The sequence below is a fragment of the Chiloscyllium punctatum genome, chromosome 6, assembly GCF_047496795.1.
Source record: "Chiloscyllium punctatum isolate Juve2018m chromosome 6, sChiPun1.3, whole genome shotgun sequence".
NCBI lineage: Eukaryota > Metazoa > Chordata > Chondrichthyes > Orectolobiformes > Hemiscylliidae > Chiloscyllium > Chiloscyllium punctatum.
Window position 1 is genome coordinate 34,864,349 of NC_092744.1, and position 18,172 is coordinate 34,882,520.

At 39.0% G+C, this 18,172-nt stretch overlaps 1 protein-coding gene across 1 annotated transcript in view; it reads left to right on the forward strand.

The window, feature by feature from the left end:
- Positions 1-18,172, forward strand: part of prss56 (serine protease 56) — a 63,895-nt gene that overhangs the window by 23,035 nt on the left and 22,688 nt on the right. Inside the window, exons 7-10 of the mRNA XM_072572404.1 lie at positions 538-697; positions 4,421-4,563; positions 9,922-10,081; positions 12,820-13,008. Coding sequence (XP_072428505.1) covers positions 538-697; positions 4,421-4,563; positions 9,922-10,081; positions 12,820-13,008 — 652 coding nt within the window. The remainder of the gene's footprint in view (positions 1-537; positions 698-4,420; positions 4,564-9,921; positions 10,082-12,819; positions 13,009-18,172) is intronic.

The window sequence follows — 18,172 nt, forward strand, 5'->3', positions numbered from 1 at the left end:
TATTCACTCATTATCCATCACACATGATTCCATAATAATAACCACATAATATCCTCTGTTATCTATGACTTTCTGAAAAATAAATGTAGTAATCTTCCACATCAAAAGGTTTCCTAATTCATTGAACCCAACAACTGTGTATTGCTGTGCACCATATTGTTCAAGTTTGATGTTTTACATATTGAAAAATGTCTTCGACATTTTCACAGCCCATTAACAAATAACTTATATGGAACATTAATTGAAGTCAATTAGATTTCTGACTTCACCAATTATCTTGCTTTGAAAATTCTAAAGCATTCCAGAGATGTCAGGGCATAGGCGTGCCAGCCAGGAGGGTAATTTTCAAAGCATACCATGTTTTCTCCCATTTGGCAATTGAAACTCCTTTCACAATGTCTGGATTAAGGTTAATAGCATTAAAGCTAACTCAGAATGTGAGGAAACAGTTCATGTTCATGGAAAATGCTGAATTCAGAGTGAGATTCACCACAAATATTCAATGTATCTACCTTGTTATATGTTTATTTATTCTAGTTTAATCAAAGGACATTCAACAATGACATTGCCCTCCTGGAACTGACAGAATCTATAACCATATCAGAGCATGTGAACTTTGTGTGTTTGCCAGAAAGTGTTGGAGAGCTTCCTCCTGGGACAATGTGTTACATTGCTGGCTGGGGGTCACTTTATGAAGGTAAGTTGGAAAAGCAAGATCAAATTGTTGACGGACTTTTTTTGGTTTAATTCTCATAATATTCACTGCTGGAAAATGGGATTAGTGTAGTCTGACTTTTGTAGAACAGCACAGACGCAATGGCCCAAATGGCCTCCTTTTGCTATGTAGACATCTAAGGACTTACGAGTTTATTCTTCTTGTGCTGTACTGATTTAACAATTTCATTTAATAACATATTTGCTGTGTTCATTGTTATTTCAAAGTCATTACGTTAAGCACTGAAATTACAAATACCACTGGATCTGTTCAAATGTTCATTCTTAGTTATCGCAATCCCATTCATGTAGTACCTACATCAGTCATTTGTTTTTCATTGTGAAAGGACATTTTTCATATTAATTTTTATCCACAATGGCTGCACCCACTTCCAAATCATACTTTTGCTGCATCAAAAATTATTGTTGAAAATAAAAGTTCATGGTGTTGAAGGCAACAAATTGGCATGAGAATGGCAAGCAGGAAACAAAGAGTAGTTGTAAATGGGTCATTTTATAGTTGGTAAGATATAACAAGTGGGTACTGCAAGGATCCATGCTGTGGCCTCAGCTCTTTAGAATTTACATAAACAATTTGGATGAAGATACTGAAGGAGTAGTTGTTAAATTCTCTAAATATCTAAAAATAAATAGAAAAGTAAGTTGTGCAGAAGATATAAGGATACTACAACAGGATTTGTGAGGTCATGTGAGTAAGTAAAGATCTGACAAATGAAATATAATGTGATAAAATGTGAAATTATCCACTTTGACAAGAAGAATAAAAAAGAAGTGTATTATCAACATAGAGAGAGATTGCATAGCTCTGGAATGTAAAGGGTTCTGGATTTCCTTATGCATAAATTACAAAGGGCTAGCGTGCAGATACAGAAAGTAATTAGGACATCTAACAGAATGTTATTATTTATTGCAAATGGAACTGAATACAAAATTAGGGAAGTCATGCTTTAATTGTACAGGGCTTTGTGAGACCACATCTTAAGCACTGTAAAAAATTATCACCTTATTTAAAAATGGATGGAAATGCATTAGAAACAGTTCAGAGAAGATTTATTGGAGTAAGGCTGGGAAGGCAGGTTGTCTTATGAGGAAAAACTGGAGAGGTTGGGCTTGTATCAATTAGATTTTAGAAGACTTGAATGAAACATAAGATCTTGAGAAGCTTGACAGGATGCTTATGGAAAGGATGTCTTGTTTTGTGGGAGAGTCTAGAACTAAAGGTTACTGTTATAATATAAAGCATCACACATTTAAAACAGATTAGGACATAAGTCTACCTTTGGAGCTTTATTCCTCAAAAGGCAGTATAAGCAGAGTCTGTGGATATATTTTAGGCTGAGGTAGATAGACGTTTATTAAGCAATGGATGACAGGTTGTTATAAGTAGGCAGGAATATGGAGGCTTTTGCCTGAAACGTCAATTTTCCTGCTCCTCGGATGTTGCCTGACCTGCTGTGCTTTTCCAGCACCACTCTAATCTAGACTCTGGTTTCCAGCATCTGCAGGCCTTGTTTTTAACTAGGAATATAGAGTAATCAGATCAGTCGTAATCTTATTGAATAGCAGAGCAGGGTCAAGGAGCTGACTGGCCTACACCTTCCCCTGGTTCAAAATTTTATATGTTTATAAGTGCTATAAGGATTTGTACATTATAACATAATTTTGAGAGTGGTATTCAAATAAAGACTGTTGATCTGCTTTCTGCCCCCTTCCTAATTTTTTCCCCCTATATGTCAGTTGTAGTGTAACTTTGAACACCTGCCTTCCTCCTTCTCCCAACCCACTTACTCTTTGGAAATATTTGTTTGCTTAAATGTGCGTTCTGATTACAAAAATATGTGAATCCTTGACATCATTGAAGTTGGTTATATATTAAAAGTGCCATGAACTGAAGGAAAATTTCTGAAAAAAAAAATTGCCAACACTTTTTGTCACATACTCTTCAGGATGCATGCAAGAATGGCAAATTTCAAATGACCACAATTTATGTTGGAGGAGAAACTGACTGGATGGCAAATTGAATATAATTGGCTGAGATGTTGCCATGGAGAAAGCAACAAGGAACCATAGGATTCCCAAGTTTATGCAATTCAGTAAAGGCAGAAAGCTTGAGCATACTCTCTTTGCTTCCCAAATAGAGTCATAGAGTCACAAAGATGTACAGCACAGAAACAGACCCTGCGGTCCAACTCATCCATGCTAACCAGATATTCCAACCCAATCTAGCCCCACCTGCCAACACCTGGCCCATATCCCTCCAAACCCTTCCCATTCATATACCTATCCAGATGCCTTTTAAATGTTGCAATTGTACTCGTCTCCATCACTTCCTCTGGCAGCTCATTCCATAAATGTACCAACCTCTGCATGAAAATGTTGCCCCTTAGGTCTCTTTTATATCTTTTTATTCTCACCCTAAACCTATGGCCTCTAGTTCTGGACTCCCCTACCCCATCTCTATTTATCCTATCCATGCCCCTCATGATTTTATAAACCTCTATAAGGTCAACACTCAGCCTTGGCTCCTTGCACATTATGTTTCCAGAAAGTATAAATGAGCCTGTTATAAATTCAATGGATTATTTTCAATTCTAACTCTCTGTGTTATAAGACTGGCCTTATCAACAATCTTGTTAAAACAAAAACACCATTTGCTCACCTTGTCAGCCTGATGCAGAATTCCGGCACATCAAAGCTATCCTGCAGATCAGTGGCTGTCCTGATCACATCATTGTTTGCTGTGAAATTGTACAAACTTGCAATGGACCAAAAGGTTGCTTCTTTTTATGTGTATCCAGTCATCTCAATTTGCCCTGGAAAGGCAAAACAACTCAAAACTTTCCAAAAGATTATGCAAGATGTTCCATGCTGCTGCGATGCAATTGTTACTTGAGTCAATGTTCCATTACCAGGATACTACCATCAGACCAAAAAAATGTTTTGCTAAACACACAATAGAGCCAGACCATACATATGAATTTCAGTGACAGTATAATGCTAGGTACTAAGGAAAATTTCTGAAAAAAACATTGCCAACACTTTTTGTCACATACTCTTCAGGATGCATGCAAGAATGGCAAATTTCAAATGACCACAATTTATGTTGGAGGAAAAACTGACTGGATGGCAAATTGAATCTAATTGGCTGAGATGTTGCCATGGAGAAAGCAACAAGGAACCATAGGATTCTTAATGGATGATTGATTGTTTGGTTAAATCAAATGGGATGTTTCTTTAGTGGTAGGTAATGTACAATACTCAACCAGACCATTTCACAAAACCCAAAGCAAAAGGTCTCCTGTTAGATGTAAATCTGTACTTGGGCAACATTTGTTGAATACACTGGGACCCATTCTCTGCAAATTAAGGAAGAATGTTTAACCCTTGTGCCTTTTCTGAATTACCCATGAGTTATGAGAACACATAGTTTCCATTTTTATCTCCATAGTAATGTCTCCTGTAATCAACACCATTTTCTCCTGCTGTATGAGTTATTGTGATCATTTGAAATTTGATATTCTTGCATTTGTCTTTGTGAGTGCAAACAATCTCTATTTTTAAAAATATTCAAGTTTTGTACTTACAACTAACTTCAGGAAAATTGTGCACCTGGATTGACAATTCTCCATTAATGAAACAGTAAACATGTTTGTTGAATTTGGTTCTCTTTTATTCACATAAACAGATGGACCATATGCAGATGTGCTGGTAGAAGCAAAAGTGCCTTTGCTGGGTCAGAGTATGTGTAAATCTGCACTAGGGAAGGAGTTGGTCACCAATCAAATGTTCTGTGCTGGGTATCTATCCGGCAATGTAGATTCCTGCCAGGTAAGCTGTCAACCATCAAAACACAGGATGCTGGAAATGTGCAATAAAATCAAAAGCACTGGAAGTACTCAGCAGGTCAGGCAGTGCCTGTGGAGACAGAATTCACACTAATAGTTCATCAATCTGAAGCTAAACTCTGTTTTCCAATGATACTGCCTGATTTGTTGAGATTTTCCCAGCATCTCATAGTTTTAGTTAAAATATCAAAAAGGTTGGTTCACATGTGAGAGTGGAAGGTGAAAAGGATGTAACTACACTTTTCATTGCATTAACATTTTTAAAACCTAACTGTTAAAGAGTTAAATGGGATTAAAATGGATAGTTCTAATGTGATGTTAGTGGTAACACAAAAAATCAGCATAGTGGTCTTGTTTAGCATTGAAGAATCTTTTCTAATTAATACAGATTTACGTATATGTGCAAGTCCAGGTTTCTGTCAAAATATAAAGAGGGTTCAAAAAAGAAAGTTGATTGGATAAAATACCGTCCAGACTGAGAACTTTGGTTATTGGGAGCACGTTTCAGCAAATGAAGGGCAAGCTCCCCAGGATCGATTAATGGATTGAAACTATTGGGAATGCACAGGTGCAAGTAAGGTGCTGCGTGAATTACTTGCCAAGTCACATGATGAACAAGGTGGGTCGAAGATTCAGATGCCAATTGGACACCACTTCAGATGCTGCAAGCCAGGAACTTCCCCTCAGTCTGCCCCAGAGATGTCTCCTAAGAAATCTAAGCCAGCCTCCTGCTTCATCGAAGCTGGAGGATGTAGCTAGATGGTGTCACTAACAGAAGGGACACTTTCTTTCAGGGTGACCACATTAGAAAGCCATTCCATCAGATCCATCCAACCTGGGCTGAGATTGCAGCGTGGGTCAGTGCTACCGGCCACATAAAAGGGTTGGAAAACAGTACCACAAGAAAGTTAATGATCTCCTGTGCTCCACAAGGGTATGTGGCACCATCTCTGCTACCTCACACCTACAGAGCATCACTTAGTCTAACTCTGCCACTGCACAGGCATCTCACAAATGGTCATAGCCTACAAGCCTTAGCATCACAGAAGTCCTCTCAAGGGTTCATACTCACTCAATCTTCTCAAACTATGAACCCTTCCTGCCCATAATGCTTCCAACAGATGGCTCATCATGTCACATGATTACATATTCTCACAACTTGCTCTCACACCCATTCCCATCACACTCAATCATACTTCTTATCTTTCCTTGCTGGAATAGCTGGCCCGCAATCAGGCCAAAGGAACCTAGATGGAAGAAGATGGTTGGGTCACCAGTTATCAAGTTTGAGTAAAGAGCTGTTGGGTTGTTGAAGGAAGACCAGAACCATTCCTGTTGAAATGAGAAGATACCAATGGGTCAACAATCAAGTAAGCAAGGTTATGCTCTGCTCTTCTTGGATGGACACAAAGGCAAATACTTTGCTGTGCATAAGCAATTCTGCATCTTCACTAACTAATACTTTGCATTCTCTTGTACAGGCACAAGTAACACCCAGGAATTCTCAATGTGTAAAAGACCATTGCCTGAGCCTCTCAGTGCCAGGTTCACCTCAGAGGAGGAAGCCTGTGAACCCTCAAGGATGCACTGGGATGACATTCATATGCAAATGCCAGCAACTCAGACTGTCACTTCAATGTATAATCTACCTAGATTAAACAAACTGGTGAGCACGTCACTGACAGCTATCCACGGCCTGTGGTGGAATAAATATCCATGGTCTCTGACACTGTCGAAGACCAGGCATTTGCTCAGCCTGAAGTAAATATGCCTCTTTATATAGCCATGACTGACAATGTGCAGGATCCAAGTTCCAGTCTCTAAGGACATGTGGGGGACTCTATTCCTGATGAAGGGCTTTTGCCCGAAACTTGAATTTTCCTGCTCCTCAGATGCTGCCAGACTTGCTGTGCTTTTTCAGCACCACTCTGATCTAAAATGTGCAGGAAGAGGCAGGGCATGTGTGGCACAGACCCTCGGCAGGCTGGACTGAAAGATAGAGGATACAGTCCACATTTTTACTGTTATAGTGACTCCAATACTTGGCTGCCTCCATTGAAAGGGGGACCCAGAGCCAGTAGAATGTTCAGTGGTTGTTAGATATGCACCCGAATTTGCCCACCATCACTTTATCCATGGGTGCTCAGTTCCAATCTCACTCCAAGTGGACCATCTTCTCAAGGAGTCAAACAAACTTCAGAGGTCACATCAATGGCATAGAGTCATAGAGATGTATAGCACAGAAACAGACCCTCCAGTCCAACTCATCCATGCCGACTAGATATCCTAAACTAATCTAGTCCCATTTGCCAGCACTTGGCCCATATCCCTCTAAATCCTTCCTCTTCATATACCCATCCAGATGCCTTTTAAATGTTGGTGTTCAATTGTTGTGCAGAATAAACAAATTTGTAAATATATATTCATTTGCTGTATTTTACCATCTATTCTGGGTTTATTGTGTAAGTTGGACAAGATAAGGTTCTCCAAATTGAAATATATGGAGCAAACTTCAACCAGAAAAAGGCTTTTATTATAACTGCCACATATTGGAACCTCTGTCCTAAACAGCAAAGTGGGTGACTAGAGATCGACTCATCCATCAGCGAGCCACACACCTATTTGGTGGGGATTGCAGTCAAGGCACTACAGATGAATCTCAGGAACAATGAGTGTAACAATACAGTCTTGTGGAGGAACCAGACTTTAAGATGCCCAATCATTGAATGCCGCACACACATCCTATGAGACAACAGTGGAATCCGTCATGTATCTACTGGCTCAAGGAAGGCAAGGTCTGTCATGTGCCTGGGGTTCTCAGAGGCATGTTAGAACATTAGGCAGTGAGGTGGGCAATGGTAAACTCACATGAATTTATCATTATTGTGGAGCTAAGTGGAAGAAACAGGTGCACACTTTGCAGCCCATTGTATTGGAAAAGTTGTCAGTGAGAGTTTGCACAGGCCTCATTGCAGTCTGTCGCACTGCAGGGTGATTGAGGATGTAAGGTGCAAGGAAAAAGGCTCAGGATATGAAACAACTCTGCAGTATCCACCATGGAATATGACTCAAACATCCTTAATGCAAGAACCATTTTTGCAGCAACATCCAGGAGGCAGTGAGTGAAAGACACTAAGTATGTGCTTAGTTTTTGCACTTGGGTTTCTGAAGCACCATAATCTCAAGTGGGCAGCAGTTAATTGGGAAGCAGAATTTAATTTTGGTGAGAAGGCTAATTATGAGATGCAAGAATATGTATACAGTCTTCTTGCAACCTAATGACAAGACATTGATCTCTCCATATGATGAGGGAGGGCTTAATTGTGAAAGCTTGACTTGAAAGCCAAAATCTGACTTTTGCACACTTGCCTGAATAAATCATTGCACTCACACCAATCTCAATCTGTGGAGGGGAAAATTGTGCCCATCATTTTCTAATATTTCCCAGTGATTGAGGCTCCAGGCTTGGGGTGTGAAGTCATACAATGAGCCGTAGCCTTCATTCACAGATAGTGGGAGAAAGTGAGGACTGCAGATGCTGGAGATCAGAGTCGAGAGTGTGGTGCTGGAAAAACACAGTAGGTCAGGCAGCATCCAAGGAGCAGGAGAATCGATGTTTCGGGCATAAGCCCTTCATAAGCCTTTCCTGATGAATGGCTATGCCCGAAACATCGATTCACCTGCTCCTCGGATGCTGCCTGACCTGCTGTGCTTTTCGAGCATCACATTTCAAATAATGGCCTAGTGTGCTTTAATGCACAAAAAAAACAACATTTGTATTCAACAATGAAACACATTTAAGAGACGGGCAATCTCATTAATCTCAATTTTTTGTGAATTTTAGTTCGTATCTGTTTGTTCGGTCTTTTTTTTAATTAATGAAGAAACATATTCAATTTTCTTTGTCCTGATCAAATTTAATTTTAATTTCATAAATTGGGCAATTCACCAGAGCAGTCAACAAACCTGCAGTGAAATATTAAGGAGCCAGAAAGGCTCCCTGTCTCGTCAGCAGCAGACTGCTACATTACAAAGTTCAATAAACCTCATAATCAATTTCAGTTTGCATTGAGTTTAAAACTGTGCACAATTGCAAGGTAAAGACATATTTGAAAACATAGTGGGCAAAGGTTTCTTAGAAGGAGCTGAGATACTGGAATCTGAAACAATACTACAGAAACGAACCCAAAAATGTAACACTTTGAGACCACATTTCACAACCTAGTGTTCAAGTTTCATGCTATGAAAGTTAGACACTTGGGCAAGAGCATTCCAGTTTCAAACACTTACTGTCAGGATATAGGTGTTGCTGGCAACCTCGTACTTTTACTGCCATTGTCAGTGACCACAGAAATGTAGTTCTGGTCCTTCTCCAGGAATCACTGCAGTCCTTTTGTGTTGGTGCTCCCACAATTGTGTTGGGAAGAGAAGGGGTTGCCCTGTAATTTTGACCCAGCTTTAAGGAAGACACAAAGGTGTATATCAAAGTCAGGGTAGTGGGAAGTTTGGAAGTGCTGACATTCCATGGGATTGCTGCTGTTGTTTTTCTTAGTGGTAGAAGTCACAAATCTTGTCTAATATCATGGGAGACATTTATTTGCAAAGGATATAAAAGGAATTCAGCAGGCTTTGCATCCAAATTCTCACAATGGGCTCCCATCCAATAAAATTTTACATTGCAAAGCATCAAGCATAAAATCCATCACAATTTAAATTGTGCAGTAGAGTCATTGGAAGATAAATTGAATTGAATGTGTTGCTCAACAGCAAGTCATATTATTTCTGAGAACAGAATGTTGATGTAAATTATGTTGCTAAAATAGTATATACTTGACATAAATTTACTGTTAAAAATATTATTGTTCTGAATAGATGACAAGATTGAGTTTTCTCTACATTTTTCAGGTTTGGTGACCAGTTGAGTTATACAGACCATAAAGATTCAGGATGGATTTCTGTTCCCTACTGAGTTAGCTGTTCATAACGAATTGCCAAAATCACCACCAGAATTGATATTAACAGCTCTCATTTGAGACAGCAAACAGGGCTCCTGGTTACACAACTGCAGCTTTTCCTGGAACTGTGCACATCTTTAAAGATAGTTAAAGGGCAGTTCCATGTTAAACTAAAACTTGAATAGACTCCTGACAATTGCTGTCTGGGCTCCAATACAAATAACGTGGGCGAGCCATGGGATTGTAAGATAATTGTAGCTTGAAGAAATAATTTATTTTTAGAAGTGGAAAGGAGGGAAAAACTTGATTTGAACAAAGATTATTTCTAAATCTTTAAGAATTATTAATGATTGAATAACATATACTGTTGTCTTGTCCTTTTATAGGGAGACTCTGGAGGACCACTGACCTGCATAGATCCTGTATCTAATCAGTGTTATCTGTATGGGATTACATCATGGGGTGATGGCTGTGGACAGCCAGGAAAACCAGGGGTCTACTCCAGGGTACCAAGTTTTATAAACTGGATCAACAATGAAATAAAAAGTAAATATCTTTATATTATATCACAAGCTTCTTTTACAATTATTCTAATCTAAACTCTATTGTGAGCTGTGGAAAAAGTTGTTTCTGATGAATATACTGTTCCAATGACATATGGAAGAAGCCAACGTGCTATAAAAGGAGAAATGATGCAGGCCTTTGGAAAAGACTGAGAGTAGGGCTAATTGGATAGCTTTTTCAAAGTCAGTACAAACATACTCGGCCACGTAGCTTCTTTCTGTGTTCTAAAAATTGATTCAATGTCAGCCTAGAAAAACATCTGAAGGTAGCCGAGAGTTTCAAAATGTTGACAGCATCTCTCAGAAAACTGACAAGAATAACCTGATTACAAGCTGATAAATGTAAAGTAATTTTATATATAGTATGTCCAATATTCCTCAAATTGCAATAAAGCAAAAAGACAGCAAGACATGAAAACCTGAAATGAGAAAACTGAATGTTCAATGTACAAACAAGCAATGTATTTCTAGGAGAATCTGATGGCATGCTCCTCTATGTTTACATTAATTTGATACATTCTGATTCATTTTAGGTGCTGTTATATTTCATATTTAAATAATTATGTTTGGAATTTCAACTAAACAAGCAAATTATAATATCCTAAAGGTTTCTATAACAGACAGCCTCTCACATCCAAGTTCCCCCATCATTCCCTTACTGCTCCAGTGCTCTGTCCCAACTAACCACCGTTCCCTTAAATTTTCTTACCAGCTATGTGAGCCTCCAAGGCCTGTGTGTGACATCGATCTCCAGAACCAGAAATCAGTGCTGCATTGAGCATCTGCACAGCTTATAGGGAACATTGCAACCACCCACTTGTATTTCACTCCTCTTTAAATGTTTGAATTCATATCGGCAAATTTCTCCCAGTTGTCCTTCAACTCAATTTTATACTTCATCCTATAACCAGGTTTCAGTTGGTTTTCATCTTCTTCCATGCAAGATGGCAGTCTTCTTTCCCATAAACTGTTCAAGCTCACCATCTCCTTGCTAAACCTCCTCAACACTTCTTTCACATACTCCATTCAAAATGGCAACTTTTTCCACACTCTGTTCAACCTTGCTCTCATCTTCCTTACACTCTGTTGAAGATACAACTCTCTCTCCTCAGTTCAAACTGACATTTCTCTCCTACTCCTAGTAATATTGACATTCCTATTCTTTCCCTAACTTCATTCTGCATTCTTCGTTTTTGCTTTAGCTTCTTTCTCATTTTTTATAAGCAATTATTTTCTTTCTTCTATTTCTATCAAAAATCCCATCATTAGCATTATTTTTATTCCCCTCTACCTTCTCCTCACTCCTTCATTACATCTATTCTTCTTCACCAATATCCAGTTCCCTCTTCTTTTGTATCTTTTGTACTGCCTATTTTCTCCCCTTCTATTTGCAACTTCTCCCTCTTCATTTCACTTTTATTTCCAAGTATTGACCCTCATTGACATCCATTGTCCCAAACATTTTCTTTCTGCCATCCACAATCACCTTTTCTTTCCATCCAAATTATTTCTACTTCAGTTTCTTTATTGATACTCATTGCTTCCTTCTTCTTCCATTCTACCCTTCCCCCTCCCTTACTTGAATCTGGCAGCTTCTTGTCTGAATTGGCCAATGTTGCTTCTGCTGCTAATATTAGAAGTGCAATGTGTTTGTAAAAGAGGCAGGGCTAAGAGATTGTAATGTTGGGAGAGTGGACTGGTCTGAAGGGGCGGTTGTCAAAAAATCATTAATGTACTGACTGGGCACCCAAACATTGATCAACAGCAGGAAATACTGAAGATTAAAGTGTATAAATGTACAAAGCCAAGCTGTGCAATCAGAGAACTATTGTAGGTTATAATAGTTTCATATTAATGTGCACATACTACATACCTGTTGTAGAAGGGAAAGAGAATACAATTAGAAATTCCAGTCAAGACCTTAGGAGTTGATGCAACATTGTTTTGTTTACTGTTCATTGGTTGCCCTGGCAACTGTATGAATCACAACCATTGGGAGGAGAATTCTGTTATTCTGCTTAGTTCTACATGACATTTCCACTTTGTTAGGTATTTAGTCTGTATCGTCATCTAATGATGAATTAGGCAATGCTTAAACTTCTGCTCACATCTGAAGAGAACTGTTCTGTAATCTTCAATGGGTGTTTGCCTTTTGCCTGTAAAACATTAAAGTATGACTTCAGCAAAAGACCAAAAGCTAACTGAACTGCCCTCTTATATTCTTGTCTTGCCACTGGAAAGTAAGTGAGCTAGTACAGTGAATAACCTGCACTTAATGTACGTTTATCAGACAGAATAACTAAAACACTTTACCGTGACCACCAGAGGTCAATTTCTTTACCTCTCAAAACTGCCAGAGCATATTTCAGAACAATTTATAATTCCTATGTTTTACAATACAGAGTTTTTAAAAAACTGATATTAACATGAAATGAGTTTTGATATGTGGATAGTTTTAAGAAATATGAAAACTGCAAAACTCAGGGATTAATTTCATCAAGCTGCAACTCTTTTCCACTGAGTATTACAATTTAGGAAAGAAACGACTGTGAGTAAAAATTATTTCTGTGCTGGTTCAAGATCCAGTTGTAACAGAAAATAAATAATTGCGAGGAACCAGATTTTTATACTTTGCAGTGGTAGAAGATTCTGCTTATGGTATGCTCCTGCTCTTGTAGGGATTATTTCAGTAAATTAATGTCCTGTCTGGTGTCCTTCCAGAATCTCCTGGAAGCCGAGAGCCGACCTGCTTTGACTTTCAAAAGCTCTTGGAGCTGCAGAATGCACAGCGAAAATCTGAAGTTACCCGACTCTGTGCATTCTATCGTAGGTTCTGCCCACCTTTATCAGAAACAACAGCTTGCAGCCGATACATTGAGGAAAGATGCAAAGTGAAAATGAAAAAATGTGGTAAGTAGGTTTCTGCATTTTAACTTTTTAAAAAAAAGGCAAACTGGAACATAGGTGTATTTTGATATTTTCCGATGAGTGGGAGGGATGATTGAGGAGATCAAAGGTTACAGAGGACATTGACACTTAGAACATTTGCAGGTATATGGAGATCCTGGAGAAGCTGGATTGTTCTCCTTGAAGTTGGGATAGTTGAGAGGCGGTTTGACAGACATGCTCAACATTATGAAAGGTTTTGAGGCAATATATAAGGAGAAATTGTTTCTAATTCCAGAACTGGAAATAACCAGTGGAGAGTGATTGAGTATGATCGACTAAAAGCAAGAGGAAAAATAAGGAATTTTTTTTAATGCAGCAAATTACTTTGATCTGTAATTTGGCTGAAAGGGTATGATAGAAAACATAAGCATTCAAAAGAAAATTGAATAAATACAATGAAGGGAAAGATCTTTTTGTTTCAGCTATCAAGACGGAATAGGGGCAAGGGAAGAGTTAGATAGCTATGCCAAACAGCTGGTGCCACAATAATAAGCCAAATGTCTTCCTTGTCTGCTTATGATTCTATGATCATGTCAATTTTCATCTTTATAACTTGAGCCATAAACTGGTGAAATGGAGCAATCACTCAAGATAGAATCTATCTGATTTTCAACCCATCAAATTCAATTATTCCATTGAAGCCAATAGATTCTGTACCAGCTGAGGTCAAAATGAAGGATTCTCTTTCATAATCTGCCTGAGGCATAGTGACACTCAGGTTAAACCACTACAAGTCACATGTCTCTAATAGGAGAACAGCTCTATGGCCTGGTAAGAATATAGGAACTTTACATTTGTAATAAATAAATATGTTCCACTCGATTACTGCCCAGGTAGTTAGAATAAAATTCCTTTATATATTTACTGTTAATAATCTACCTTCAATGTGAAAGTCAAAGCATCCTGGCCAACTTCACTCTTTTATTATGGGTTTAACAAAGCACAGTATGAGGAAGGCCAATTTTCACGGTACTAGGCAATTCAGGTCATTAGTAATTATTGCTGTGACTGTTGATAACTGAAGTTGGTGTTACTAGTTTTAATTAGTAACTTTGACCTAGCCATGGACACAAGCTGAATGATAGGAGGGTGAGAGTATAACTGTGCTCAACATCAAGGTAGCAATTGTCTGATTATGGCAGTGAATGGGGAAACTCCAGTGATTGGAGCTATAACTATCAAAAAAAGAAGGTATTTGTGATTGATAGAAGCTGAAACCTATCAATGAAGGGTTTTCAAATTACCAAATTCACCTGTTTATTCATGTTTTTCCCTCTATCATAAGGTCACGAGTGGGGGTGTTCATGATTCCTATATTCAGATTCATTCACAACTCCATTCGTAAAGAAGTCCACATTTGCTTGTAGCAGGACAAGGATAACATTTAACTTGGTGTGACAAGTGACAGACTTTAAAGTTGTAAGTGTCTAGTAATGATCTTTAACTAGAGAGAACCTATTCACTCTTCTCTGACTAGCAACTCAACTGGCTGAACCACATCAACTCTGGTTGTGAAAGTATTGCTCCTTATCCTGCAAAATCTCTTAACCATCTACAGGGTTCAAGCCAAGAATCTGATGTAATACACTGGTCTGGAATGGTGCAGCTGATCACACTGGTTCATGTGTTTAGCAATTCAGCTATTCAACAGCATGAGATGTGGTATGGTGGCATGAATAAATAAGTAATTAAGAAATCCAGCCTATGCATGGGTTCATGGCCGTTGATGGAATTTAAATTCACTGGATAAATCTGTAACTTAAAGCTAGTTTTGGTTATGGTGACCAGAAACTGATCATCAGTTGTCAAAATATGTATGGTTCATTAACATACTTTTAAGGAAGGAATTCTGTTGTCTTACCTGGTCTGGCCTAGATGTGATACTAAATTCACAATAATGTGGTTGCCTTTTAACTGTGCTTTCAAGTGGCTGAGCAACCCATTCAGTTTAGGGGTCTCCAGGTTTGTCGAGCAAATGCTGGCTTTGACAATGGAACCCACATCTCATGAAAGAATTTTTTAAAGTATTTGGGGTGAAGCAGTTTTGGTGATTTTATCAATAATTTTATCGTTTGCAGCAATACTTTGCCAGCAATTCATATTATCCCCAGAATATGCTGCAACTAAGTTTATTGGCTAACACTTCCCCTTTGAGCATTTAAGAAAGGCAGTAACATGGCCAAATCTTACCACCTTTCAAGTTGTACACAATCCTGACAACTTGTCAGAATTCCTCCGTTACAGCTAGGTAATTAATCCTGGAGTTCATTGCCCAGCGACATTGCAGGACATTATCATTAGCAGAATTGAGATTGTTCAGGAAAGTTTAGTAATATAATTTTCAGATGAACTGAGGATGAGCATTAAATGCAACATTGGGCTGTCGTGCTACGTCCAAAAAACTATTTAAAATGGTAAATTTTAACGTCTGCTGAAATACTAACCTGTAACAGTTAATTAAGTTTTTTTCACAAAGAATAATCTGCATTTTGACAGTGGTCTTTCACCTCCTTGGTATTTCAGAGTGAAGTGTAATGTAATCACTGTTATAATATAGAAAAACACAGCAGCCAACCTGCAAACAATGTAATCCTCACTAATTGCTGTGAGGCATTTGAGGAGACAACCTGTTGTGGCAGTGCAATTGTTGTTCATGATCATAGGTCTTCATGTTTGAATAGTGTTAAGGCATATTTTGCATTCGTCTAAGAACTTTCAAAAGCTGATCGGGCGCTGATGTTCGCAGGTAAAGGGACGCCTGGAAAATGGGAAGCCTTCAGAAATGAGATAATGAGAATCCAGAGAAAGTATATTCCTGTTAGGGTGAAAGGAAAGGCTGGTAGGTATAGGGAATGCTGGATGACTAAAGAAATTGAGGGTTTGGTTAAGAAACAGAAGGAAGCATATGTCAGGTATAGACAGGATAGATCGAGTGAATCCTTAGAAGAGTATAAAGGCAGTAGAAGTATACTTAAGAGAGAAATCAGGAGGGCAAAAAGGGGACATGAAATAGCTTTGGCATATAGAGTTAAAGAGAATTCAAAGGGTTTTTATAAATACATTAAGGACAAAAGGGTGGCTAGGGAGAGAATAGGGCCACTCAAAGATCAGCAAGGCGGCCTTTGTGTGGAGCCATAGGAGATGGGGGAGATACTAAACAAGTATTTACTGTGGAAAAGAACATGGAAGATATAGAATGTAGGGAGATAGATGGTGAGATCTTGAAAAATGTCCATATTATACAGGAGGAAGTGCTGGATGCCTTGAAACAGATTAAAGTGGATAAATCCCCAGGACCTATCAGGTGTACCCTAGAATTCTGTGGGAAGCTAAGGAAGTGATTGCTGGGCCTCTTGCTGAGATATTCACAGGTGAGTCACAGGTGAGGTGCCAGAAGACTGGAAGTTGACTAATGTGGTGCCACTATTTAAGAAGGGTGGTAAGGACAAGCCAGGGAACTATAGACCAGTGAGCCTGATGTTCATGGTGGGCAAGTTGTTGGAGGGAATCCTGAGGGACAGGATTTAGAAAGGCAAGGATTGATTAGGGATAGTCAACATGGCTTCATGCATGGGAAATCATGTCTCACAAACTTGATTGAGCTTTTTGAAGAAGTAACAAAGAGGATTCATGAAGGCAGAGTAGTAGATGTGATCTATATGGACTTCAGTAAGGCGTTCGACAAGGTTCCCCATAGGAGACTGGTGAGCAAGGTTAGATCTCATGGAATACAGGTAGAACTCGCCATTTGGATGCAGAACTGGCTCAAAGGTAATGGAGGGTTGTTTTTCAGACTGGAGGCCTGTGACCAGTGGAGTGCCACAAGGATTGGTTCAGGGTCCACTACTTTTTATCATTTATATAAATGATTTGGATATGAGCACAAGAGGTATAGTTAGTAAGTTTGCCGATGACACCAAAATTGGAGGTGTAGTGGACACCGAAGAAGGTTACTTCAGATTACAACAGGATATTGATCAGATGGGCCAATAGGCTGAGAAGTGACAGATGGAGTTTAATTGAGATAAATGTGAGGTGCTGCATTTTGGGAAAGCAAATCTTAGCAGGACTTATACACTTAATGGTAAGGTCCTAGGGAGTGTTGTTGAACAAAGAGACCTTTAAATGCAGATTCATAGCTACTTGAAAGTGGAGTTGCAGATAGATAGGATAGTGAAGAAGGTGTTTGGTATGCTTTCCTTTATTGGTCAGAGTATTGAGTACAAGAGTTGGGAGGTCATGTTGCGACTGTACAGGATATTGGTTAGGCCACTGTTGGAATATTGTGTGCAATTCTGGTCTCCTTCCTATTGGAAAGATGGTGTGAAACCTGAAAGGATGCAGAAACGATTTATAAGGACGTTGCCTGGTTTGAGGATTTGAGCTATATGGAGAGGTTGAATAGGCTATGGCTGTTTTCCCTGGAAAGTCAGAGGCTGAAGGGTGACCTTATAGAGATTTATAAAATCATGAAGGGCATGGACAGGATAAATAGACACAGTCTTTTCCTTGGGGAGAGATAGTCCAGAACTAGAGGGCATGGGTTTAGGGTGAGAGAGGAAGGATATAAAAGAGACCTAAGGGGCAACGTTTTCACTCAGAGGATGGTACAAGTATGGAATGAGCTGCCAGAGGAAGTGGTGGCAGCTAGTACAATTGCAACATTTAAAAAGCATCTGGATGAGTATATGAATAGGAAGGGTTTGGAGGGATATGGGCCAGGTGCTGGCAGGTGGGACTAGATTGGGTTGGGATATCTTATCGGCATGGATGAGTTGGACTGAAAGGTCTGTTTCCATGCTGTATATCTCTTTGAGTCTATGTGAATGTAGTTAATCATATTTACTCCTGCATGCAAATCTTTTGTTAACCCGATCCATGTATAGCATATTCAACTTGAACTCTGCCCCACTGATAATGAGGAATCAACCACCTGGATTTACAATGCAACAATCTAGTTCTACAACCTGGCTGTCTCTAGGGAGAACATTTTAATCGCATAAATTTGTGTGTTGGGATCAGATCAGATGTTAACATTTTGAAAGTCTCACATCGAACACCAAATATTGCGACTACAAGAGAAGATCAGAGGCTAGGAATCCTGCAGCAGGCACCTCACCTCTTG